At 45.6% G+C, this 26,989-nt stretch overlaps 1 protein-coding gene across 3 annotated transcripts in view; it reads right to left on the bottom strand.

The window, feature by feature from the left end:
• LOC121291462 (collagen alpha-1(V) chain-like) overlaps positions 1–26,989 on the bottom strand; it is a 339,607-nt gene that overhangs the window by 211,858 nt on the left and 100,760 nt on the right. The window contains exons 1-3 of one of the 3 annotated variants that reach the window (XM_041212674.1): positions 5,678–5,779; positions 2,482–2,649; positions 602–818 (exon numbers count right to left, since the gene is read on the bottom strand). In XM_041212674.1, coding sequence (XP_041068608.1) covers positions 602–818; positions 2,482–2,649; positions 5,678–5,717 — 425 coding nt within the window. In that variant the 5' untranslated portion in view covers positions 5,718–5,779. Of the gene's footprint in view, positions 1–601; positions 819–1,831; positions 2,068–2,481; positions 2,650–5,677; positions 5,780–26,989 lie in introns of those variants that run through there. The other 2 variants (XM_041212673.1, XM_041212675.1) reach the window with 2 other exon arrangements.

The following is a 26,989-nucleotide window of genomic DNA, read 5'->3' as shown; positions in this document are numbered from 1 at the left end:
CTATCAATGTCTCTTTGTAGTTTTACACTCTGGTCTGCACTACATACTCTATCAGCAATCCTTGTTTCATTGGCAAACGTAGATATATGACTCCCGATTGTGATTATGCAACTCACTGAACAGACACAGAAACACACAGACAAATATGGGGAAATGTGCAGAAAGACACACACAGGACATGCCAAAGTGCATGGACAAGTGGACACAGGCACACAGAGGGACAGATACAGACAAATGCAAAGATTTAAGCCAACAGTCCTGTACACACAAGCATACTGACACAATTGCACAGATACGCACAGGGACACAGATGTATACATAGACTAAATCATGCAGATGTGCTCAGGGAACACACACTTCATGCAAGCTGGTATGCACAGGGTGAAACACATGCAAAGTCAGATAAGGAAACACACACACACACACACACACTCAAAAATACATATACACACAGGCACATACACAAAACGTAAGCACACACACATGTACACACACACATGTACACACACAAACATACATGCACACACAGGTATACACACACATACATGTCCTGACACATACACAAACAGACAAACCCATAGTTTGTAAACCATGTACTAACTTTCCATCAGAGAGATTGATGCCTCCAAAGATGGGGTAGTCCTCGGGTGCAGGTTTGCCGCTGTGGTCCTCGTACAGGAAGACTGGTGACCGCCCCAGCTCCACACCCACCTGCTGCATGCCTTGCTCACTGTAAATGGACAGTAGGAAAGCCTGGTTTCCAGCTTTCGGTTTCACCAATGCCATGATGGAGAAGTCCTCAGGGAACCGAGTGCCTCCTGGGTGAGAGAAGGGACAATGGCATCCTTAACACTCAATGACCAGAGAAAAGTGGGAGGGTCAGTCAGTCAGTGACCATAGGGACAGGGTAAGGGTCACTGAGCGACCATAGAGACAAGGGGAGGGTCACTGAGTGATCATAGAGACAAGGGGAGGGTCACTCATTGATCATAGGGACAAGGGGAGGGTTACTCAGTTACCATAACGACATGGGGAGGGTCACTCATTGACCATAGAGACAAGGGGAGGGTTACTCAGTGACCATAGAGACAAGGGGAGGGTCACTCAGTGACCATAGAGACAAGGGGAGAGTCACTCAGTCACCTCAGGGACAAAGGGATAGTCACTCAGTGACCATAGAGACAAACAGAGGGTTACTCAGTCAACATAGGGACACTAAATGACAATAGAGAGAAGGGGTAGGTCACTCAGTGACATAGGGACAAGAGAAGGGTTGCTCAGTGACCATAGAGACAAACGGAGGGTTACTCAGTCACCATAGCGACACTGAGTGACCATGGGGACAAGGGGAGAGTCAATCAGTGATCATAGGGCCAAGTGGAGGGTCACTCAGTGATCATAGGGACAAGAGGGGAGTCACTCAGTGACCATAGGGACAAGGGGAGGGTCACTCAGTGACCATAGGGACAAGTGGAGGGTCACTCAGTGATCATAGGGACAAGAGGGGAGTCACTCAGTGACCATAGGGACAAGGGGAGGGTCACTCAGTGATCATAGGGACAAGAGGAGGGTCGCTCAGTGACCATAGGGACAAGGAGAGGGTCACTCAGTGACCATAGGGACAAGTGGAGGGTCACTCAGTGATCATAGGGACAAGAGGGGAGTCACTCAGTGACCATAGGGACAAGGGGAGGGTCACTCAGTGATCATAGGGACAAGAGGAGGGTCGCTCAGTGACCATAGGGACAAGGAGAGGGTCACTCAGTGACCATAGGGACAAAAGGAGGGTCGCTCAGTGATCATAGGGACAAGGAGAGGGTCACTCGGTGACCTGTCATCTGGGCAAACGACCAAGATCTACAATAAGTCCAACAAAGTCTTCTCAGCTCCTGCGTTCTCGACCTATAGCAACTCGCAGACTGAGTAAAATGTGAGTCTGCTCTGGGCTCTCTTGTTGCTTTCTGTTTGAATTACTGCTGCTCCTCAAGTGCAACAGAACACTCCCTAATTGAAGGCAGCAAGGCTGAGGAATCAGGATGAAACACTCCAGCACACATCGTCTCTTTGGTCAATATGAGCCATAGACTGTGGCCACTGGGTGATGATGTCACGCAGCGGCTGCCAATCACCAGGCTGTGGGCACTGGGTGATGATGTCACGCAACAGCTGTCAATCGCCGGACTGTGGGCACTGGGTGATGATGTCACACAGCTGCTGCCAATCACCAGGCTGTGGGCAGTGGGTGATGATGTCACATAGTGGCTGTCAATCACCAGGCTATGGGCATTGGATGATGATGTCACACAGTGGCTGCCAATCACCAGGCTGTGGGCAATGGGTGATGATGTCACATAGCGGCTGTCAATCGCCAGCCAAAGTCTTAACCTATGGCTCCTCTTCCTCGTACTCGACACCAACACTTTCCAGCAGTGCACAGAGCTCCTCCACCCTACCAGCATGCTCAGCTCAGTCCCTTCTCACCTGGGAACAGCTGTTTAGTTGGGGCGCTGATTTGAGCCTTTTTGGATATTCTGTAAGCCACATCTGCACTGGAGACGGATTTCCTTTTGGGACAGAAGCCTGTGGTTGTCCTTACTCCCTCCGGTAACCTGTTAAACTGCAACACTTGTAAAACATCTACAGGATCGGCTGCAGAGAGAAACAGACAAGAGGGCCAATCAGTACTGCGCTCAAACATCACAGAGCAACATTCAGCAAACATACACTTCCACACTGATCGATCCCCACAAAACCCATGGTGCTGCTTCGAATTACCCGGCAGGCCTAAACACTGGTGCTGAGGTGAATATTTATCCCACGTCTCTAGGTTGTCAATTGAAAACACTTGGATTTCTCAGTGACCTCTCTCATAAGGTCATGCGACAAAATTGTTACCATCTCAATAGTTGTAAAGTCCACCAAGACCCGTGAAACCCCTGCAGAACCTCTCCAAGGCTGCAAGTCAACCCCCCAGCATAAAAATAACTGGGAATCTTTCAAAGCATCGGAGTTTTCTTTTTGCATTTTCTATGAACGTTAGTTACAAAGGATTTTGGAGATTGCTAAGGACAGCTGTTCGACTGGCACAGACTGAATGGCCTACTTCTGTGTCCTTGTAACTCATAGTCAAGAGAAACAAAGTGTCCTTGGGGTGCAATGGTTGAGGGCTATAGAAGAGATGCTCGCGCTGCCCGAGGGGTTAAATGGCTCACTGCGAGACATTCACAATGCGCAAGGAGCTAAACGGCCTACTGGGAGATGCTCACGGTGAGCGAGGAGTTAAACGGCTCACTGGGAGACACTCGTGGTGAGCGAGGGGTTAAACGGCTCACAGCGAGACTCTCATGGCGAGCGAGTGGTTAAATGGCTCCCAGTGAGACTCTCATGGCGAGTGAGGGGTTAAACAGCTCACAGCGAGAATCTTGTGGCGAGTGAGGGGTTAAACAGCTCACAGCAAGAATCTTGTGGTGAGTGAGGGGTTAAACAGCTCACAGCGAGACTCTGGTGGCGAGCGAGGGGTTAAACAGCTCACAGCGAGACTGGTGGCGAGCGAGGGGTTAAACAGCTCACAGCGAGACTCTGGTGGTGAGCGAGGGGTTAAACAGCTCACAGCGAGACTCTCGTGGCGAGCGAGGGGTTAAACGGCTCACTGGGAGACTCTCACTGCGCGCGAGGGGTTAAACAGCTCACTGGGAGACTCGTGGCGAGCGAGGGATTAAACGGCTCACTGGGAGACTCTCACTGCGTGTGAGGGATTAAACAGCTCACAGCGAGACTCTCGTGGTGCATGGGAGGGGTTAAACAGCTCACTGGAAGACTCTCACTGCGTGTGAGGGGTTAAACGGCTCACAGTGAGACTCTCACTGCATGTGAGGGGTTAAACGGCTCCCAGCGATACTCTCACTGCGTGTGAAGGGTTAAACAGCTCACTGGGAGACTCGCACTGCATGTGAAGGGTTAAACGGCTCACAGCGAGACTCTCACGGTGCGTGAGGGGTTAAACGGCTCACAGCGAGACTCTCACGGTGCATGAGGGGTTAAACTACTCACAGCTAGACTCTCGCGGTGCGTCAGGGGTTAAACGGCTCACTGGGAGACTCTCACAGTGAGCGAGGGGTTAAACGGTTCATTGGGAGACTCTCAAGGTGCGTGAGGGGTTAAACAGCTCATTGGGAGACTCTCACGGTGCGAGAGAGGTTAAGCAGCTCATTGGGAGACTCTCACTGCGTGTGAGGGGTTAAACTGCTCACAGTGAGACTCTCATGGGCATGAGGGGTTAAACAGCTCACTGGGAGACTCTCACTGCGTGTGAGGGGTTAAACGGCTCACAGCGAGACTCTCACTGCAAGTGAGGGGTTAAACTGCTCACTGGGAGACAACAGAGTGGTTAAGCTGTGGGTTAAACTGCAACCTTTAATTGGTCTGAAGTAGCATCAGAAGTAGAGTAATTAAGTTCAAGAAGCAGCTTCCAGTGAAGTATATACAGGAAGGAAAGCTTCCCTGCCCCCTGTATGACCCGCCCATGGCACAGCATCACAGGCTTTAAATGGATGCTCCAAGTCACACCCTGCTGCACTTCAGCAGCTGCTTTTTCCCACTTTGAGTCTGTCCATCTCCATGTGGCGGCTCAGCGCTCCGACAGAACCAGCAGCTCCGGCTGCCAACAATCGCCTGCATTTGTATAGCGCCCGCCTTCCCGGTAGCAGTCGTCAAACTAAATCCGACACCAAGCCCTGTGTGTTTTGGGGTGGGGGGGGCGGGGGGGGGGGGGGGGGGGGGCGGTTAGGCTAGGTGACCCAAAAACCCAGGGTCAAAGGGGTAAAGGGTAGCATCTTCATGGAATGGGAGAGAGGTGGTTAGGTGGAGGGAGAGGTTGCCAGAGCTTGTGGCCCAGGCAGGGGAAGGCACGGCCGCTGATGGGGCGGTGGTTAAAATCAGGGGTGGGGGGGGCTCAAGAGACGGGAACTGGAGAGTTGGAGTTGTCTGCCGGAGAATGCAGAGGTGGGAAGGGCCAAGGCCTTTTAGGGGTTTGAAGGAAAGGGTGAGAATCTTAATTCAAAAACCCCAGTGTTGCCGGACCGGGAGCCGATGTCGGTGAGCGGGCACAGTGGGGCTGACAGGCCAACGGGACCTGGTGTGAGTTACGGACACGGGCTGCAGGGTGAGCTCAGGCCTGTGGTGGGCCGGGGTATTGCCCAACTCTGGCAGAAGCGTATCCCTGGAGGATTCGCTCGCCCGGGCTCGCACCACTGGTCACCCGAAACGTCCAGCCCCGGCCCCAGTTGGAAAAGGGGAGAAACGCTATCATCGGCCAATGAGGGTGGGTCTCGACTGCCAGCACTTTGGCGGTGAAAGCGGGGTAGAAGACAAGAAAAGAACACTGTAACGACCCGCTCCACCCCCCACCACCCCCCCCCCTTCCCGGTCGCTGCCCCCGGTGGCTGCCCCCGGTGATGACGTAGGTGTGGTCGGAGATTAATGTTCTTGCTCCTGGAGAGCCCAGGGAGGGGGTCGGCGAGCCTTCGGTGGAAGGTGGGAGATCGGCCAGGGAGAGCTTCGGGCAGCCATGACGCGTCTGCAACCTGGTCCCATCGGCCCTTCCCCGATCACCCTCCCCATCCCCCCCCCACCCCCCTTCCCCTCCCCCGGTACCAGGCCATCCCACAAAGATTCACACCAAAAAAGGTCCTCACGCCTCCGGACCGTTCTCTCCTCATCTCTCCGTAGAACCACAGAAAGATTACGGGCACAGAAAGAGACCATTCAGCCTCTCTCTCTCCCCCTCCTCCCTCTCTGTCTCCCCCCCTCCCTCTCTCTCCCCCTCCCTCTCTCTCTCCCCCCTCCCTCTCTCTCCCCCCTCCCTCCCTCTCCCTCTCTCCCCCTCCCTCTCTGTCTCCCCCCCTCCCGCTCTCTCCCTCACCCTCTCTCCCGCTCCCTCCCTCTCCCTCTCTCCCCCTCCCTCCCTCTCCCTCTCTCCCCCTCCCTCTCTCTCCCCACTCCCTCTCCCCCTCCTCCCTCTCTCTCTCCCCCCTCCCTCTCTCTCCCCCTCCCTCTCCCTCCCCTCCTCTCTCCCTCCCCTCCCCCTCCCCCTCCTCTCTCTCCCCTCCCTCCCCCTTCCTCTCTCTCTCTCCCCCTCCCTGTCCCTCCTCTCTCCCTCCCCCTCTCTCTCCCTCCCTCTCTCTGCCTCCCTGTCCCTCCCCCTCTCTCCCTCCCTCCCTCTCTCCCTCCCCCTCTCTCTCCCTCCCTCTCTCTGCCTCTCTGTCCCTCCCCCTCTCTCCCTCCCTCCCTCTCTCTCTCCCCCCCTCTCTCTCTCCCCCCCCTCTCTCTGCCTCCCTGTCCCTCCCCCTCTCTCTCCCCCCCTCTCTCTGCCTCCCTGTCCCTCCCCCTCTCTCTCCCTCCCTCTCTCTGCCTCCCTGTCCCTCCCCCTCTCTCTCCCTCCCTCTCTCTGCCTCCCTGTCCCTCCCCCTCTCTCTCCCTCCCTCTCTCTGCCTCCCTGTCCCTCCCCCTCTCTCCCTCCCTCCCTCTCTCTCTCCCTCCCCCTCTCTCTCCCTCCCTCTCTCTGCCTCCCTGTCCCTCCCCCTCTCTCTCCCTCCCTCTCTCTGCCTCCCTGTCCCTCCCCCTCTCTCTCCCTCCCTCTCTCTGCCTCCCTGTCCCTCCCCCTCTCTCTCCCTCCCTCTCTCTGCCTCCCTGTCCCTCCCCCTCTCTCCCTCCCTCCCTCTCTCTCTCCCTCCCCCTCTCTCTCCCTCCCTCTCTCTGCCTCCCTGTCCCTCCCCCTCTCTCTCCCTCCCTCTCTCTGCCTCCCTGTCCCTCCCCCTCTCTCTCCCTCCCTCTCTCTGCCTCCCTGTCCCTCCCCCTCTCTCTCCCTCCCTCTCTCTGCCTCCCTGTCCCTCCCCCTCTCTCCCTCCCTCCCTCTCTCTCTCCCCCCCTCTCTCCCTCAAAAAAAAAGAGCCACTAAATGCAGGCGGAAAATTCCGCTCATTGTGGGAGCTTGCTGTGCGCAACAACTTTGGCTGTTTACATTCCACCGCCCTGAGACGGAGGGAGAGAGAGAGAGGGGGGAGGGAATCAAAGGAGCGCTTCATGGTCCGGGAAGCGCTTTGAGGTCAGGTGGTGGCGTTAAAGGTTTGGCTATTGACTGAGGCTCTTTCACTTGTCCAGCCTGCAGCCCGCACGATAGAGCGAGTCATTGTGCTGCAAACTGCTGGCAGCCGCCGCCGGGCTCTGCCCCTGTTTACATATTTCAGATCGCCTTCCCTTTGCTGCCATCTGATACTCGGCAGCTCAGCCTCGTCCCGCCGCCCCTGCCGAGCTGACGGCCGCTGCCAAAAAAATCCGGAGTTGGCCGCGTCTCTCCGAGGTTTCAGCCTAAACAGACCAGATGCAGGGAGAAGCAGGGCTGCCAACAGAAACAGATTAAGGGTTTCGGGGGCCGTGGGGGGAGTGAATCAGAGAGAGAGAGAAAGAGAGGGAGAGAAAAAACCTGCTTTGTATTTCTTTGTTTCTAACTAAAAATGTGTTTCTTTTTATTTAAAAAAAAATCAAGAGACAACCGGCTCATCGAAATAATCCAGCTCCCTGCGAGGATGGTGCCTTCAAATTGGAGGGCAAAAGATCCCATGTGAAATAGGGGCAGGGCTAGGCCATTCGGCCCCTCGAGTCCGCTCCGCCCAGTCAGTCAGATCACGGCCGATCCCGATTGGGAACTTAACTCCCATCTCTCTGCCCTGTTCCCCCACCCCATCCCCACCTCCCCCAGCCCCGCCATTACCCTTGAGTCCCCTGTCGATCTAAGAAAAAAGTCTGTCTAACTCAGCCTCGAACGCATTCAATGAGCCAGCCAGCCTCCGCTGCTCTCCAGGGAAGAGAATTCCACACACTAACCGCCCCCCTGAGGGAAGAAACTCCTCCTCCTCACCATCATCATCTTAAATGGGAAACCCCTTATTTTGAAGATTCCTCCCAACCATGAGGGGAAACATCCTCTTGGCCTCTAGACCCTTCGGGACTGGCCGATTATTTTGACGGGTTCCCTAGCAACCTTGCCCGTTAAGTGTTGAGTCTCAGCCTCCGGGAGGTCAGCCCGGACAGTCAGGTTCCCAATTCCCACTTTGCCTGACAAAGCCCATTGGAATGCCAAACGTTCCTGACTTTTTGCCATGTTTGGGTTACATCGTTGGCCCAGACGGATGCACAAATCCGGCAGGATCCACCCAGCAGCTTCCAGAATCCTTGGCAGAACCTCCCTCTCAATATGCCGAGAAAGGAAAAATAGATAAAAACAAAAAACTGCGGATGCTGGAAATCCAAAACAAAAACAGAATTACCTGGAAAAACTCAGCAGGTCTGGCAGCATAGGCGGAGAAGAAAAGAGTTGACGTTTCGAGTCCTCATGACTCAGTTCTGTTGAAGGGTCATGAGGACGCGAAACGTCAACTCTTTTCTTCTCTGCCGATGCTGCCAGACCTGCTGAGTTTTTCCAGGTAATTCTGTTTTTGTTAAGGAAAAATTGACATTGTTTTTGAACAAAAGGCGATGCTTTTTCCATTGGCTCTTGAGCACTGAAAGCCAATCAGAGAGCTTAATACTCATTGGCTCCTTCATGTACCCAATCAGACAGGACATTGGTCATTGGCTACTGAGCCCCGAGAGAGCCCAAGAGTTCAACGCTCATTGGACGCTGAGCCATGAGCAAACCCAATCAGAGAGTTTGTTGGCCATGACTGCTGAGCGCTGAGAAAGTCCATCAGACAGTTCAATTCTCGTTGGCTCTTTCAGGACTAGGTATCCTGAAAGCTCAATGGTCATTGGCTCTCTCAGCGCTTAGCGTCCAGAAATCTCAAAGATCAAGGGACACTGAGCCCTGAAGCAGCCAGGCTGTGGGCTCAGTGGCCATTGGCTCAGTCAAGGCACAGCATCCAATCAGAGAGCTGAATAGCCACTGGCTCTCTCAGGGCCCACTATCCAATCAGAGAGCTGAATGGCCATTGAGCTTAAAAAATAGGAGCAGGAGTAGGCCATTCGGCCCTCAAGCCTGCCCTGCCATTCAAAAAGATCATGGCTGATCTACCCCAGGCCTCAACTCCTCTCTCATGCCAGCTCCTCATAGCCCTCAACTCCCCGATATTTCAAAAATCTATCTACTTCTTTTAAATACTTTCAGTGATCTAGCCTCCACAACTCTCTGGGGTAGAGAATTCCAGACATTCACTACTCTCTGAGAGAAGAAATTCCTTCGCCTCTCAGTTTTAAATGAGTGTCCTCTTATTCTGTAACTATGTCCCCTAGTTCAAGATTCCCCCACAAATGGAAACATCTTCTCAACATCTACCCTGTCAAGTTCCTTCAGAAACTTGTACGTTTCAACAAGATCATCCCTCATTCTTCTAAACTCTAATAAAGAAAGGCTTAACCTGTTTAGCCGTTCTTGATAAGTCAACTCCTTCATCCCAGGAATCAGCCTAGTGAATCTATTTTGAACAGCCTCCAATGCCAGTATATCCTTTCTTAAATATGGGAGCCAAAACAGTATACAGTACTCCAGGTGCGGACTCACCAACACCCTGTACAGTTGTAACAAGACTTCCCTATTTTTAAACTCCAACCCCCGAGCAATACAGGCCAAAATTCCATTTGCCTTCTTAATTACTTATTGCACCTGCATGTTAACTTTTTGTGTTTCATGCACAAGAACACCCAGATCCCTCTGTGCTGCATTTTTTTGGAGTCTCTCTCCATTTAAATAATAGTCTGCCTTTTGATTCTTCCCACCAAAGTGCATGACCTCACACTTTCCCACATTAAACTCCATCTGCCAAGTTTTTGCCCACTCACTCAACCTGTCCATATCCCCTTGCAGATTCCTTACATCCTCATCACAAGATACGCTCCCACCTATTTTTGTATCATCAGCAAATTTGGATACATTACACTCTGCCCCCTCCTCCGAGTCATTAATATAGAGAATAAATAATTGAGGCCCTAGGACTGATCCTTGTGGCACTTCACTCGTTACATCTTTCCAACCTGAAAAAGACCCATTAATTCCGACTCTCTGTCTTCTGTGTGTTAACCAATCCTCAATCCATGCTAATACATTACCCCCAATATCATGAGCTCCTATCTTGTGCTATAGCCTTTTATGTAGTAACTTATTGAATGCCTTCTGGAAATCCAAATATACTATGTCCACAGGTTCCCCTTTATGAACTCTGCTTGTTATATACTCAAAGAACTCCAGCAAATTTGTCAAACATGATTTCCCTTTCACAAAACCATGTTGACTCTGATTGCATTAAGCTTTTCTAAATGTCCTGCTATTTCTCCCTTAATAATGGACTGTAGCATTTTCCCAATGACAGCTGATAGGCTGACTGGCCAATAGCTTCCTGCTTTTTGTTTCCCTCCCTTCTTGAACAGGGGCGTCACATTAGCAGTTTTCCAATCCACTGGGAACCTCCTGGAATCCAGCGAGTTCTGGAAAATTTCGACCAATGCCTCCATTATCTCTGCAGCTACTTCCTTTAAAACCCTTGGATGCAGTCCATCGGGTTGTAGTGACTTGTCTGCCTTTAATCCTATTAGTTTGTCAAATACTTATCCCTCGTGATAGAGATTATTACATGAGCTTTCCTCCCATTAGCTCCTTGCTTATCTGATATCTTTGGGATGTTTATAGTGTCCTCCATCATGAAGACTGATGCAAAATATTGGTTTAAATTATCTGCCATTTCTCTGTTCCTCGTTATCAATTCTCCAGTTGCATCCTTCTTTGGCTCTTTCAGGGCCCACTATCCAATCAGAGAGCTGAATGGCCATAGGCTCTATCAGGGCCCACTATCCAATCAGAAAGCTGAATGGCTATTGGCTCTCTCAGGGCCCAACAACCCGTCAGAAGCTCAATGGTCATTGGCCATTGGCTTCTCCCTCAGGGCCAACTATCAGAGAGCTGAATGGCCATTGGTTCTCTCTCACTCTTTCTCAGGGTTCACTATCAAAGAGCTGAATGCCCATTGGCTCACACTCAGGGCCCATTATCCAATCAGAAAGCAGGCAGCGTTTCATGCCACAAGCCATTTTCCAGTAGCCCATCAGGCCCAGCCTTTCTATTGAGATGTGAAACCAAAGTCCCCCTCTGCCTTCTGAAGCTGACGTAAGAGATCCCACTGACACTATTTCGAAGAAGAATGTGGAGCGGGGGGAGGCTATCCTAGCCAATATTTATCCCTCAAAGGACATCGGACAATCTAGTCACCATCGTATCGCTGTTTGTGGGATCTTGCTGTGCGCACATTGTCTAGCTCACTTCCTGAGCACTATGACAACAGTGACTACACTTCAAAATAAAAATTCACTTCAGCAGTTGTTAAGTGCTTTGGGAAGCCCCAGAGGTTGCGGAAGGTGGAGCATGAAAAAAAAAAGAGCAAGCCTTCCCTTTCTTCATGAAGAACTGGGCTGCATTGATATAAAATCTGCTGCTGGGAAGCTCGCCAGGGTAGCTACTTTTAGAATGGAAAGTTCCAGAAAGGAAAAGGGAAAGAAAGAGAGAAAGAGAGAGAGGGGATGGAGTACGTGCCTTTTAGTGTCCGATCAGTGCTCTTACTAGGTTGCCTGCCTATGATATCCAAGCCCAGTCAGTCTGTGTTCCAGACGGGCTGGAGGAGGGAGTGGGACCAGGGCAGGATGACCCCGCTCACCGTGTGGGCTGCCCATGGCGGGATTTCGAGAGACGTCTCTTTGTTCATTTAATCCGCCCGCAGCACCCTCTTCCCCCTTTCCAGTTTCCCCCACTTAAGGCAGCCGTGCTCTACCTGCCACTGGCACAGGAGAGCCTTTGGCAATTTGACCTTGGGGTGCATCGTGGGGTGCGTACTCATACACCACTGGTTGCACCGTGCACGTTTTTAAGTCTGCCGGTGGTGGAAGCTGCTGGGGGTCTTTAGCTCGCGCTCGGAAACAGGGGTCCCGTTCCCCACCTACCCACCTTCACCCTTCCCATTGAGCCAATGGGAAAGGAAGTGGGGTGGGAGGAGGTTCTGAACAGGGCAGCTGAGACCCATTCATGCCCTCACTGTGTATACATTTTCACCATCGGAGGCACCGGCATTTCAGATGAGACGGTAAGTGCCCTGGTCTCCCCTCGACCAACCCCCATCAGCCCTCACTGCAGTGGGGGCTGGGGGAGGGGGGGGGGAAGAAAACCACTTGCTTTCCTTCAAAATGGCGGCTGTGGGGATTTTCTGCGTCTGGAGGCCGAGTTGGTGCAGTGGTGCAGGGAAGGCTGGCGGGCAGTCTGAGCACAGCAAGATCCCACGAGACCAGATCGTCTGCTTGCTGGGGTCGTTGGCTGAACGTTGGGAATGGATTCTCCCCGCTGCATTCTGGGGCTCTCATGAAAGATGCTATAGAAATGCCACTGCCAAAAGGTGGTGAGAATGTGGAGCTTGCTACTGCAAAGTGGCTGAGGTGAATGGCACAGGCGCAGCTGGATAAACACATGGGACAGACAAGAGTCGAAGGCTTTGCTGATAGGGTGAGGTGAAGAGGGGTGGGCGGGGCATAAACACCAGCACAGGCCTGTTGGGCCGAATGGCCCATGCCTGCTGTGTAAATTATTTCTTTATAATTGTGCTTCGTGTAATACCGCATTCCCAGTTGGGGGTGGGGGTGGGGTGGCTGGGCACATTGGCCGGAGGTGGGACCTTGGTGCCCTTCTTCAGAGTCTGGATTACCCAGCTGGTGGCACAGGGTCACAGGAATCATCCCCACTGCCTTGTGATTTGTCAGCTTGAATCATAGCTCATCCTCCTTCCCTCCCAGCCCTGAAAATGCTGTTATCTAGATGACTCTCAACCATTGTCATGGTGATCGTGGTAAAAGTCGAGTCGGGGCAATTCTCTGATGAATTGGACCGCTCTGAGACAACTGAAAACTTGGTGTCAATGCAACCCTTTTTCTCAATTCCCCAGAACACACACACAGCAAAGAACAAGATTCCCCTGTAGCACACTATAACAGATTCCCCTGTAACACACTATAACAGATTCCCCTGTAACACACTAATACAGATTCCCCTGTAATACGCTATAACAGATTCCCCAGTAACACACTATAACATATTCCCCTGTAACACAGTATAACGGATTACCCTGTAACACAATATACCACATTCTCCTGTAACACACTACAACATATTCCCCTGCAACACACTATAACAGATTATCCTGTAACACACTATAACGGATTACCCTGTAACACAGTATAACACATTCTCCTGTAACACACTAGAACACATTCCCCCGTAACACACTATAACAAATTACCCTGTAACACACCATAACAGATTACCCCATGACACACTATAACAGATGCACCTGTAACACATAATAACAATTCCATTGTAACACACACTATAACAGATTCCTTCGTAACATACAATAACTGATTCCCCTGTCATACACTATAATATATTTCACTATGACAAACTGTAACAGATTCTTGTGTTGCACATTTTGGCAGTGTCTACTGTAACATACATTAACAGATTCTCCTGCAAAACACAATAACAATTCCTCTGTGACACACTATAACAGATTCCTCTGTGACACACTATAACAGATTCCTCTGTGACACACTATAACAGATTCTTCTGTGACAAACTATAACAGATTCCTCTGTGACACGCTATGACAGATTCCTCTGTGACACACTATAACAGATTCTTCTGTGACAAACTATAACAGATTCCTCTGTGACACGCTATGACAGATTCCTCTGTGACACACTATAACAGATTCTTCTGTGACACACTATAACAGATTCCTCTGTGACACGCTATAACAAATTCCTCTGTGACACACTATAACAGATTCCTCTGTGACACACTACAACAGATTCCTCTGTGATACATTATAACAGATTCCTCTGTAACGCACTTTAACAGATTCCCCTTTAATACACTATAACAGGTTCCTCTGTGACACGCTATAACAGATTCTTCTGTGACACACTATAACAGATTCCTCTGTAACACACTATAACAGATTCCTCTGTGGCATGGTATAACAGATTCCTCTGTGACATGCTATAACAGATTCCTCTGTGACACACTGTAACAGATTCTTCTGTGACACACTATAACAGATTCCTCTGTGACACACTATAACAGATTCCTCTGTAACACTAACAGATTCCTCTGTAACACTAACAGATTCCTCTGTAACACACTATTACAGATTCCTCTGTAACACTAACAGATTCCGCTGTAACACACTATAAGAGATTCTACTGTGACACACTATAACAGATTCCTCTGTAACACTAACAGATTCCTCTGTGACACACTATAACAGATTCCTCTGTGACACTAAGAGATTCCTCTGTGACACACTATAACAGGTTCCTCTGTGACACACTATAACAGATTCCTCTGTAACACTAACAGATTCCTCTGTAACACACTATAAGAGATTCTTCTGTGACACACTATAACAGATTCCTCTGTAACACTAACAGATTCTTCTGTGAAACACTATTACATATTCCTCTGTAACACTAAGAGATTCCTCTGTGACACACTGTAACAGGTTCCTCTGTGACACACTATAACAGATTCCTCTGTAACACTAACAGATTCCTCTGTGACACATTATAACAGATTCCTCTGTAACGCACTTTAACAGATTCCTCTGTAATACACTATAACAGATTCCTCTGTGACACACTATAACAGATTCCTCTGTGACACACTATAACAGATTCCCCTTTAATACACTATAACAGATTCCTCTGTGACACGCTATAACAGATTCTTCTGTGACACACTATAACAAAGTCCACTGTGACACGCTATAACAGATTCCTCTGTGACACACTGTAACAGATTCCTCTGTGACACACTATAACAGATTCTTCTGTGACACATTATAACAGATTCCTATGTAATGCACTTTAACAGATTCCTCTGTAATACACTATAACAGATTCCTCTGTGACACACTTTAACAGATTCCTCTGTGAAACATTATAAGAGATTCCACTGTGACATGCTATAACAGATTCCTCTGTAACGCACTATAACAGATTCCTCTGTGACACACTATAACAGATTCCTCTGTAATACACTATAACAGATTCCTCTGTGACACACTATAACAGATTCCTCTGGGACTCACTATGACAGATTCCTCTGTGACACACTATAACAGATTCCTCTGTGACAAACTATAACAGATTCCTCTGTAGCACTAACAGATTAATCTGTAACACACTATAAGAGATTCTTCTGTGACACACTATAACAGATTCCTCTGTAATACACTATAACAGATTCCTCTGTAATACACTATAACAGATTCCTCTGTGACACACTATAACAGATTCCTCTGTGACTCACTATGACAGATTCCTCTGTGACACACTATAACAGATTCCTCTGTGACACACTATAACAGATTCCTCTGTAACACTAACAGATTCCTCTGTAACACACTATAAGAGATTCTTCTGTGAAACACTATAACAGATTCCTCTGTAACACTAACAGATTCCTCTGTGACACACTATAACAGATTCCACTATGACTCACTAGAACAGATTCCTCTGTAACACTAACAGTTTCCTCTGTTACACACTATAACAGATTCCTCTGTGGCACACTATAACAGATTCCTCTGTAACACTAACAGATTCCTCTGTGACACACTATAACAGATTCCTCTGTAACGCACTTTAACAGATTCCTCTGTAATACACTATAACAGATTTCTCTGTGACACACTATAACAGATTCCTCTGTGACATAGTTTAACAGATTCTTCTGTGACACACTATAACAGATTCCTCTGTGACACACTATAACAGATTCCTCTGCGACACACTATTACAGATTATTCTGTGACACACTATAACAGATTCTTCTGTGACAAATTATAACAGATTCCTCTGTAATGCACTTTAACAGATTCCCCTTTAATACACTATAACAGATTCCTCTCTGACACGCTATAACAGATTCTTCTGTGACACACTATAACAAAGTCCTCTGTGACACGCTATAACAGATTCCTCTGTGACACACTGTAACAGATTCCTCTGTGACACACTATAACAGATTCTTCTGTGACACACTATAACAGATTCCTCTGTGACACGCTATAACAGATTCCTCTGTAACACTCTATAAAAGATTCCTCTGTGACACATTATAACAGATTCCTCTGTAATGCACTATAACAGATTCCTCTGTGACACACTATAACAGATTCCTCTGTAATACACTATAACAGATTCCTCTGTGACATGCTATAACAGATTCCTCTGCGACACACTATAACAGATTCCTCTGTGACACGCTATAACAGATTCCTCTGTAACACTTTATAACAGATTCCTCTGTAACACACTTTAACAGATTCCTCTGTAATACAATATAACAGATTCCTCTGTGACACACTATAACAGATTCCTCTGTGACACACTATAACAGATTCCTCTGTGACACACTATAACAGATTCCTCTGTGACACATTATAACAGATTCCACTGTGACACACGATAACAAATTCCTCTGTAATGCACTATAACAGATTCCTCTGTGACACGCTATATCAGATTCCTCTGTAACGCACTATAACAGATTCCTCTGTGACACACTATAACAGATTCCTCTGTAACACACTATAAACGATTCCTCTATGAAACGCTATAACAGATTCCTCTGTGACACACTTTAACAGATTCCTCTGTGACACGCTGTAACAGATTCCTCTGTGACACACTATAACAGATTCATCTGTAACACACTATAACAGATTCCTCTGTGACACGCTATAACAGATTCCTCTGTGACACACTTTAACAGATTCCTCTGTGACACGCTATAACAGATTCCTCTGTGAAACATTATAACAGATTCCTATGTAACGCACTATAACAGATTCCTCTGTGACACGCTATAACAGATTCCTCTGTAACACACTATAACAGATTGCTCTGTGACACACTATAACAGATTCCTCTGTGACATGCTATAACAGATTCCTCTGTGACACACTATAACAGATTCCTCTGTGACACACTATTACATATTCCTCTGTAACACTAACAGATTCCTCTGTGACACACTAAAACAGATTCCTCTGTGACACACTATAACAGATTCCTCTGTGACACACTATAACAGATTCCTCTGTAACACTAACAGATTCCTCTGTGACACACTATAACAGATTCCTCTGTAATGCACTTTAACAGATTCCTCTGTAATAAACCATAACAGATTCCTCTGTGACAGACTATAACAGATTCTTCTGTGACACACTATAACAGATTCCTCTGTGACACACTATAAGATTCCTCTGTGACACACTATAACAGATTAGTCTGTGACACACTATAACAGATTCCTCTGCAATGCACTTTAACAGTTTCCCCTTTAATACACTATAACAGATTCCTCTGTGACAAGCTATAACAGATTCTTCTGTGACACACTATAACAAAGTCCTCTGTGACACGCTATAACAGATTCCTCTGTGACACACTATAACAGATTCCTCTGTGACACTAACAGATTCCTCTGTGACACGCTATAACAGATTCTTCTGTGACACACTATAACAAAGTCCTCTGTGACATGCTATAACAGATTCCTCTGTGACACGCCATAACAGATTCATCTGTGACACACTATAACAGATTCCTCTGTAACACGCTATAACAGATTCCTCTGTAACACATTATAACAGATTCCTCTGTAACACACTTTAACAGATTCCTCTGTAATACACTATAACAGATTCCTCTATGACACACTATAACAGATTCCTCTGTGACACACTATAACAGATTCTTCTGCGACACACTATAACAGATTCCTCTGTGCCACGCTATAACAGATTCCTCTGTGACACGCTATAACAGATTGCACTGTGACACACTATAACAGATTCCTCTGTGACACGCTATAACAGATTCCTCTGTAACACGCTATAACAGATTCCTCTGTGACACAATATAACAGATTCCTCTGTGACACACTACAACAGATCCCTCTGTGTCCCGCTATAACAGATTCCTCTGTAACACGCCATAACAGGTTCCTCTGTGACACACTATAACAGATTCCTCTGTGACACACTACAACAGATTCCTCTGTGACATGCTATAACAGATTCCTCTGTGACACACTATAACAGATTCCTCTGCGACACACTATTACAGAGTATTCTGTGACACACTATAACAGATTCTTCTGTGACACACTATAACAGATTCCTCTGTGACACGCTATAACAGATTCCTCTGTAACACTCTATAAAAGATTCCTCTGTGACACATTATAACAGATTCCTCTGTAATGCACTATAACAGATTCCTCTGTGACACACTATAACAGATTCCTCTGTAATACACTATAACAGATTCCTCTGTGACATGCTATAACAGATTCCTCTGCGACACACTATAACAGATTCCTCTGTGACACGCTATAACAGATTCCTCTGTAACACTTTATAACAGATTCCTCTGTAACACACTTTAACAGATTCCTCTGTAATACAATATAACAGATTCCTCTGTGACACACTATAACAGATTCCTCTGTGACACACTATAACAGATTCCTCTGTGACACACTATAACAGATTCCTCTGTGACACATTATAACAGATTCCACTGTGACACACGATAACAAATTCCTCTGTAATGCACTATAACAGATTCCTCTGTGACACGCTATATCAGATTCCTCTGTAACGCACTATAACAGATTCCTCTGTGACACACTATAACAGATTCCTCTGTAACACACTATAAACGATTCCTCTATGAAACGCTATAACAGATTCCTCTGTGACACACTTTAACAGATTCCTCTGTGACACGCTGTAACAGATTCCTCTGTGACACACTATAACAGATTCATCTGTAACACACTATAACAGATTCCTCTGTGACACGCTATAACAGATTCCTCTGTGACACACTTTAACAGATTCCTCTGTGACACGCTATAACAGATTCCTCTGTGAAACATTATAACAGATTCCTATGTAACGCACTATAACAGATTCCTCTGTGACACGCTATAACAGATTCCTCTGTAACACACTATAACAGATTGCTCTGTGACACACTATAACAGATTCCTCTGTGACATGCTATAACAGATTCCTCTGTGACACACTATAACAGATTCCTCTGTGACACACTATTACATATTCCTCTGTAACACTAACAGATTCCTCTGTGACACACTAAAACAGATTCCTCTGTGACACACTATAACAGATTCCTCTGTGACACACTATAACAGATTCCTCTGTAACACTAACAGATTCCTCTGTGACACACTATAACAGATTCCTCTGTAATGCACTTTAACAGATTCCTCTGTAATAAACCATAACAGATTCCTCTGTGACAGACTATAACAGATTCTTCTGTGACACACTATAACAGATTCCTCTGTGACACACTATAAGATTCCTCTGTGACACACTATAACAGATTAGTCTGTGACACACTATAACAGATTCCTCTGCAATGCACTTTAACAGTTTCCCCTTTAATACACTAGAACAGATTCCTCTGTGACAAGCTATAACAGATTCTTCTGTGACACACTATAACAAAGTCCTCTGTGACACGCTATAACAGATTCCTCTGTGACACACTATAACAGATTCCTCTGTGACACTAACAGATTCCTCTGTGACACGCTATAACAGATTCTTCTGTGACACACTATAACAAAGTCCTCTGTGACATGCTATAACAGATTCCTCTGTGACACGCCATAACAGATTCATCTGTGACACACTATAACAGATTCCTCTGTAACACGCTATAACAGATTCCTCTGTAACACATTATAACAGATTCCTCTGTAACACACTTTAACAGATTCCTCTGTAATACACTATAACAGATTCCTCTATGACACACTATAACAGATTCCTCTGTGACACACTATAACAGATTCTTCTGCGACACACTATAACAGATTCCTCTGTGCCACGCTATAACAGATTCCTCTGTGACACGCTATAACAGATTCCACTGTGACACACTATAACAGATTCCTCTGTGACACGCTATAACAGATTCCTCTGTAACACGCTATAACAGATTCCTCTGTGACACAATATAACATATTCCTCTGTGACACACTACAACAGATCCCTCTGTGTCCCGCTATAACAGATTCCTCTGTAACACGCCATAACAGGTTCCTCTGTGACACACTATAACAGATTCCTCTGTGACACACTACAACAGATTCCTCTGTGACATGCTATAACAGATTCCTCTGTGACACACTATAACAGATTCCTCTGCGACACACTATTACAGAGTATTCTGTGACACACTGTAACAGATTCCTCTGTGACACACTATAACAGATTCCTCTGTGACACACTATAACAGATTCCTCTGTGACACATTATAACAGATTCCACTGTGACACACGATAACAAATTCCTCTGTAATGCACTATAACAGATTCCTCTGTGACACGCTATATCAGATTCCTCTGTAACGCACTATAACAGATTCCTCTGTGACACACTATAACAGATTCCTCTGTAACACACTATAAACGATTCCTCTATGAAACGCTATAACAGATTCCTCTGTGACACACTTTAACAGATTCCTCTGTGACACGCTGTAACAGATTCCTCTGTGACACACTATAACAGATTCATCTGTAACACACTATAACAGATTCCTCTGTGACACGCTATAACAGATTCCTCTGTGACACACTTTAACAGATTCCTCTGTGACACGCTATAACAGATTCCTCTGTGAAACATTATAACAGATTCCTATGTAACGCACTATAACAGATTCCTCTGTGACACGCTATAACAGATTCCTCTGTAACACACTATAACAGATTGCTCTGTGACACACTATAACAGATTCCTCTGTGACATGCTATAACAGATTCCTCTGTGACACACTATAACAGATTCCTCTGTGACACACTATTACATATTCCTCTGTAACACTAACAGATTCCTCTGTGACACACTAAAACAGATTCCTCTGTGACACACTATAACAGATTCCTCTGTGACACACTATAACAGATTCCTCTGTAACACTAACAGATTCCTCTGTGACACACTATAACAGATTCCTCTGTAATGCACTTTAACAGATTCCTCTGTAATAAACCATAACAGATTCCTCTGTGACAGACTATAACAGATTCTTCTGTGACACACTATAACAGATTCCTCTGTGACACACTATAAGATTCCTCTGTGACACACTATAACAGATTAGTCTGTGACACACTATAACAGATTCCTCTGCAATGCACTTTAACAGTTTCCCCTTTAATACACTAGAACAGATTCCTCTGTGACAAGCTATAACAGATTCTTCTGTGACACACTATAACAAAGTCCTCTGTGACACGCTATAACAGATTCCTCTGTGACACACTATAACAGATTCCTCTGTGACACTAACAGATTCCTCTGTGACACGCTATAACAGATTCTTCTGTGACACACTATAACAAAGTCCTCTGTGACATGCTATAACAGATTCCTCTGTGACACGCCATAACAGATTCATCTGTGACACACTATAACAGATTCCTCTGTAACACGCTATAACAGATTCCTCTGTAACACATTATAACAGATTCCTCTGTAACACACTTTAACAGATTCCTCTGTAATACACTATAACAGATTCCTCTATGACACACTATAACAGATTCCTCTGTGACACACTATAACAGATTCTTCTGCGACACACTATAACAGATTCCTCTGTGCCACGCTATAACAGATTCCTCTGTGACACGCTATAACAGATTCCACTGTGACACACTATAACAGATTCCTCTGTGACACGCTATAACAGATTCCTCTGTAACACGCTATAACAGATTCCTCTGTGACACAATATAACATATTCCTCTGTGACACACTACAACAGATCCCTCTGTGTCCCGCTATAACAGATTCCTCTGTAACACGCCATAACAGGTTCCTCTGTGACACACTATAACAGATTCCTCTGTGACACACTACAACAGATTCCTCTGTGACATGCTATAACAGATTCCTCTGTGACACACTATAACAGATTCCTCTGCGACACACTATTACAGAGTATTCTGTGACACACTGTAACAGATTCCTCTGTGACACATTATAACAGATTCCTCTGTAATGCACTTTAACAGATTCCCCTTTAATACACTATAACAGATTCCTCTCTGACACGCTATAACAGATTCTTCTGTGACACACTATAACAGATTCTTCTGTGACACACTATAACAAAGTCCGCTGTGACACACTGTAACAGATTCCTCTGTGACACACCATAACAGATTCTTCTGTGACACACTATAACAGATTCCTCTGTGACACGCTATAACAGATTCCTCTGTAACACTCTATAACAGATTCCTCTGTGACACATTATAACAGATTCCTCTGTAATGCACTATAACAGATTCCTCTGTGACACACTATAACAGATTCCTCTGTAATACACTATAACAGATTCCTCTGTGACATGCTATAACAGATTCCTCTGCGACACACTATAACAGATTCCTCTGTGACACGCTATAACAGATTCCTCTGTAACACTTTATAGCTGATTCCTCTGTAACACACTTTAACAGATTCCTCTGTAATACAATATAACAGATTCCTCTGTGACACACTATAACAGATTCCTCTGTGACACACTTTAAAAGATTCCTCTGTGACACATTATAACAGATTCCACTGTGACACACGATAACAGATTCCTCTGTAATGCACTATAACAGATTCCTCTGTGACACGCTATATCAGATTCCTCTGTAACGCACTATAACAGATTCCTCTGTGACACACTATAACAGATTCCTCTGTAACACACTATAACAGATTCCTCTATGAAACGCTATAACAGATTCCTCTGTGACACACTTTAACAGATTCCTCTGTGGCACGCTGTAACAGATTCCTCTGTAACACACTATAACAGATTCCTCTGTGACACGCTATAACAGATTCCTCTGTGACACACTTTAACAGATTCCTCTGTGACACGCTATAACAGATTCCTCTGTAACACACTATAACAGATTCCTCTGTGACACACTATAACAGATTCCTCTATGACACGCTATAACAGATTCCTCTGTGACACACTATAACAGATTCCTCTGTGACACACTATAACAGATTCCTCTGTGACACACTATTAGATATTCCTCTGTAACACTAACAGATTCCTCTGTGACACACTAAAACAGATTCCTCTGTGACACACTATAACAGATTCCTCTGTAACACACTATAACAGATTCCTCTGTAACACTAACAGATTCCTCTGTGACACACTATAACAGATTCCTCTGTAACGCACTATAACAGATTCCTCTGTAACGCACTTTAACAGATTCCTCTGTAATAAACCATAACAGATTCCTCTGTGACACACTATAACAGATTCTTCTGTGACACACTATAACAGATTCCTCTGTGACACACTATAAGATTCCTCTGCGACACACTATAACAGATTAGTCTGTGACACAATATAACAGATTCCTCTGTGACACATTATAACAGATTCCTCTGCAATGCACTTTAGCAGTTTCCCCTTTAATACACTATAACAGATTCCTCTGTGACAAGCTATAACAGATTCTTCTGTGACACACTATAACAAAGTCCTCTGTGACACGCTATAACAGATTCCTCTGTGACACGCTATAACAGATTCCTCTGTGACACACTATAACAGATTCCTCTGTGACACGCTATAACAAAGTCCTCTGTAATACACTATAACAGATTCCTCTGTGACACGCTATAACAGATTCCTCTGTGACACACTATAACAGATTCCTCTGTGACACGCTATAACAGATTCTTCTGTGACACACTATAACAAAGTCCTCTGTAATACACTATAACAGATTCCTCTGTGACACGCTATAACAGATTCCTCTGTGACACACTATAACAGATTCCTCTGTGACACTAACAGATTCCTCTGTGACACGCTATAACAAAGTCCTCTGTGACATGCTATAACAGATTCCTCTGTGACACGCCATAACAGATTCCTCTGTGACACACTATAACAGATTCCTCTGTAACACGCTATAACAGATTCCTCTGCAACACATTATAACAGATTCCTCTGTAACACACTTTAACAGATTCCTCTGTAATACACTATAACAGATTCCTCTATGACACACTATAACAGATTCCTCTGTGAAACACTATAACAGATTCTTCTGCGACACACTATAACAGATTCCTCCGTGCCACGCTATAACAGATTCCTCTGTGACACGCTATAACAGATTCCACTGTGACACACTATAACAGATTCCTCTGTGACACGCTGTAACAGATTCCTCTGTAACACGCTATAACAGATTCCTCTGTGACACACTATAACAGATTCCTGTGTGACAAACTATAACAGATCCCTCTGTGACCCGCTATAACAGATTCCTCTGTAACACGCCATAACAGGTTCCTCTGTGACACACTATAACAGATTCCTCTGTGACACACTACAACAGATTCCTCTGTGACACGCTATAACAGATTCCTCTGTGACACACTATAACAGATTCCACTGTGACACACTATAACAGATTCCTCTGTAATGCACTATAACAGATTCCTCTGTGACACGATATATCAGATTCCTCTGTAATGCACTATAACAGATTCCTCTGAGACATACTATAACAGATTCCTCTGTAACACACTGTAACAGATTCCTCTGTGACACGCTATAACAGATTCCGCTGTGACACACTATAACAGATTCCTCTGTAACACACTATAACAGATTCCTCTGTGACATGCTATAACAGATTCCTCTGTGACGCACTATAACAGATTCCACTGTGACACATTATAACAGATTCCTCTGTAACTCACTGTAACAGATTCCTCTGTGACACGCTATAACAGATTCCTCTGTAACGCACTTTAACAGGTTCCTCTGTAATACACCATAACAGATTCCTCTGTGACACACTATAACAGATTCTTCTGTGACACACTATAACAGATTCCTCTGTGACACACTACAACAGATTCCTCTGTGACACACTATAACAGATTCCTCTGTGACACACTATAACAAAGTCCTCTGTGACACTCTATAACAGATTCCTCTGTGACACACTATAACAGATTCCTCTGTGACACTAACAGATTCCTCTGTGGCAGGCTATAACAGATTCTTCTGTGACACACTATAGCAGATTCCTCTGTGACACGCTATAACAGATTCCTCTGTAACGCACTTTAACAGATTCCTCTGTAATACACTATAACAGATTCCTCTGTGACACACTATAACAGATTCCTCTGCGACACACTTTAACAGATTCCACTTTAATACACTATAACAGATTCCTCTGTGACACGCTATAACAGATTCCTCTGTAACACGCCATAACAGGTTCCTCTGTGACACACTATAACAGATTTCTCTGTGACACACTACAACAGATTCCTCTGTGACACGCTATAACAGATTCCTCTGTGACACACTATAACAGATTCCACTGTGACACACTATAACAGATTCCTCTGTAATGCACTATAACAGATTCCTCTGTGACACGATATATCAGATTCCTCTGTAATGCACTATAACAGATTCCTCTGTGACATACTATAACAGATTCCTCTGTAACACACTGTAACAGATTCCTCTGTGACACGCTATAACAGATTCCGCTGTGACACACTATAACAGATTCCTCTGTAACACACAATAACAGATTCCTCTGTGACATGCTATAACAGATTCCTCTGTGACGCACTATAACAGATTCCACTGTGACACATTATAACAGATTCCTCTGTAACTCACTGTAACAGATTCCTCTGTGACACGCTATAACAGATTCCTCTGTAACGCACTTTAACAGGTTCCTCTGTAATACACCATAACAGATTCCTCTGTGACACACTATAACAGATTCTTCTGTGACACACTATAACAGATTCCTCTGTGACACACTACAACAGATTCCTCTGTGACACACTATAACAGATTCCTCTGTGACACACTATAACAAAGTCCTCTGTGACACTCTATAACAGATTCCTCTGTGACACACTATAACAGATTCCTCTGTGACACTAACAGATTCCTCTGTGGCAGGCTATAACAGATTCTTCTGTGACACACTATAGCAGATTCCTCTGTGACACGCTATAACAGATTCCTCTGTAACACATTATAACAGATTCCTCTGTAACGCACTTTAACAGATTCCTCTGTAATACACTATAACAGATTCCTCTGTGACACACTATAACAAAGTCCTCTGTGACACTCTATAACAGATTCCTCTGTGACACACTATAACAGATTCCTCTGTAACACTAACAGATTCCTCTGTGACACACTATAACAGATTCCTCTGTCACGCACTTTAACACATTCCTCTGTAATACACTATAACAGATTCCTCTGTGACACACTATAACAGATTCCTCTGCGACACACTTTAACAGATTCCACTTTAATACACTATAACAGATTCCTCTGTAACGCACTTTAACAGATTCCTCTGTAATACACTATAACAGATTCCTCTGTGACACACTATAACAAAGTCCTCTGTGACACGCTATAACAGATTCCTCTGTGAAACACTGTAACAGATTCCTCTGTGACACACTATAACAGATCCTTCCGTGACACACTATAAAAGATTCCTCTGTGACACGATATAACAGATTCCTCTGCAACACACTATAACAGATTCCTCTGTGACACGCTATAACAGATTCCTCTGTGACACGCTATAACAGATTCCTCTGTGACACATTATAACAGATTCCTCTGTGACACACTATTACATATTCCTCTGTGACACACTATAACAGATTCCTCTGTGACACACTATAACAGATTCCTCTGTGACACACTATAACAGATTCCACTGTGACACACTATAACA

Source organism: Carcharodon carcharias, chromosome 19 (genome assembly GCF_017639515.1).
Source record: "Carcharodon carcharias isolate sCarCar2 chromosome 19, sCarCar2.pri, whole genome shotgun sequence".
NCBI classification, from domain to species: domain Eukaryota; kingdom Metazoa; phylum Chordata; class Chondrichthyes; order Lamniformes; family Lamnidae; genus Carcharodon; species Carcharodon carcharias.
Note: the sequence above shows the minus strand (reverse complement) of the source record. Positions and strands in the feature narration are given on the sequence as shown.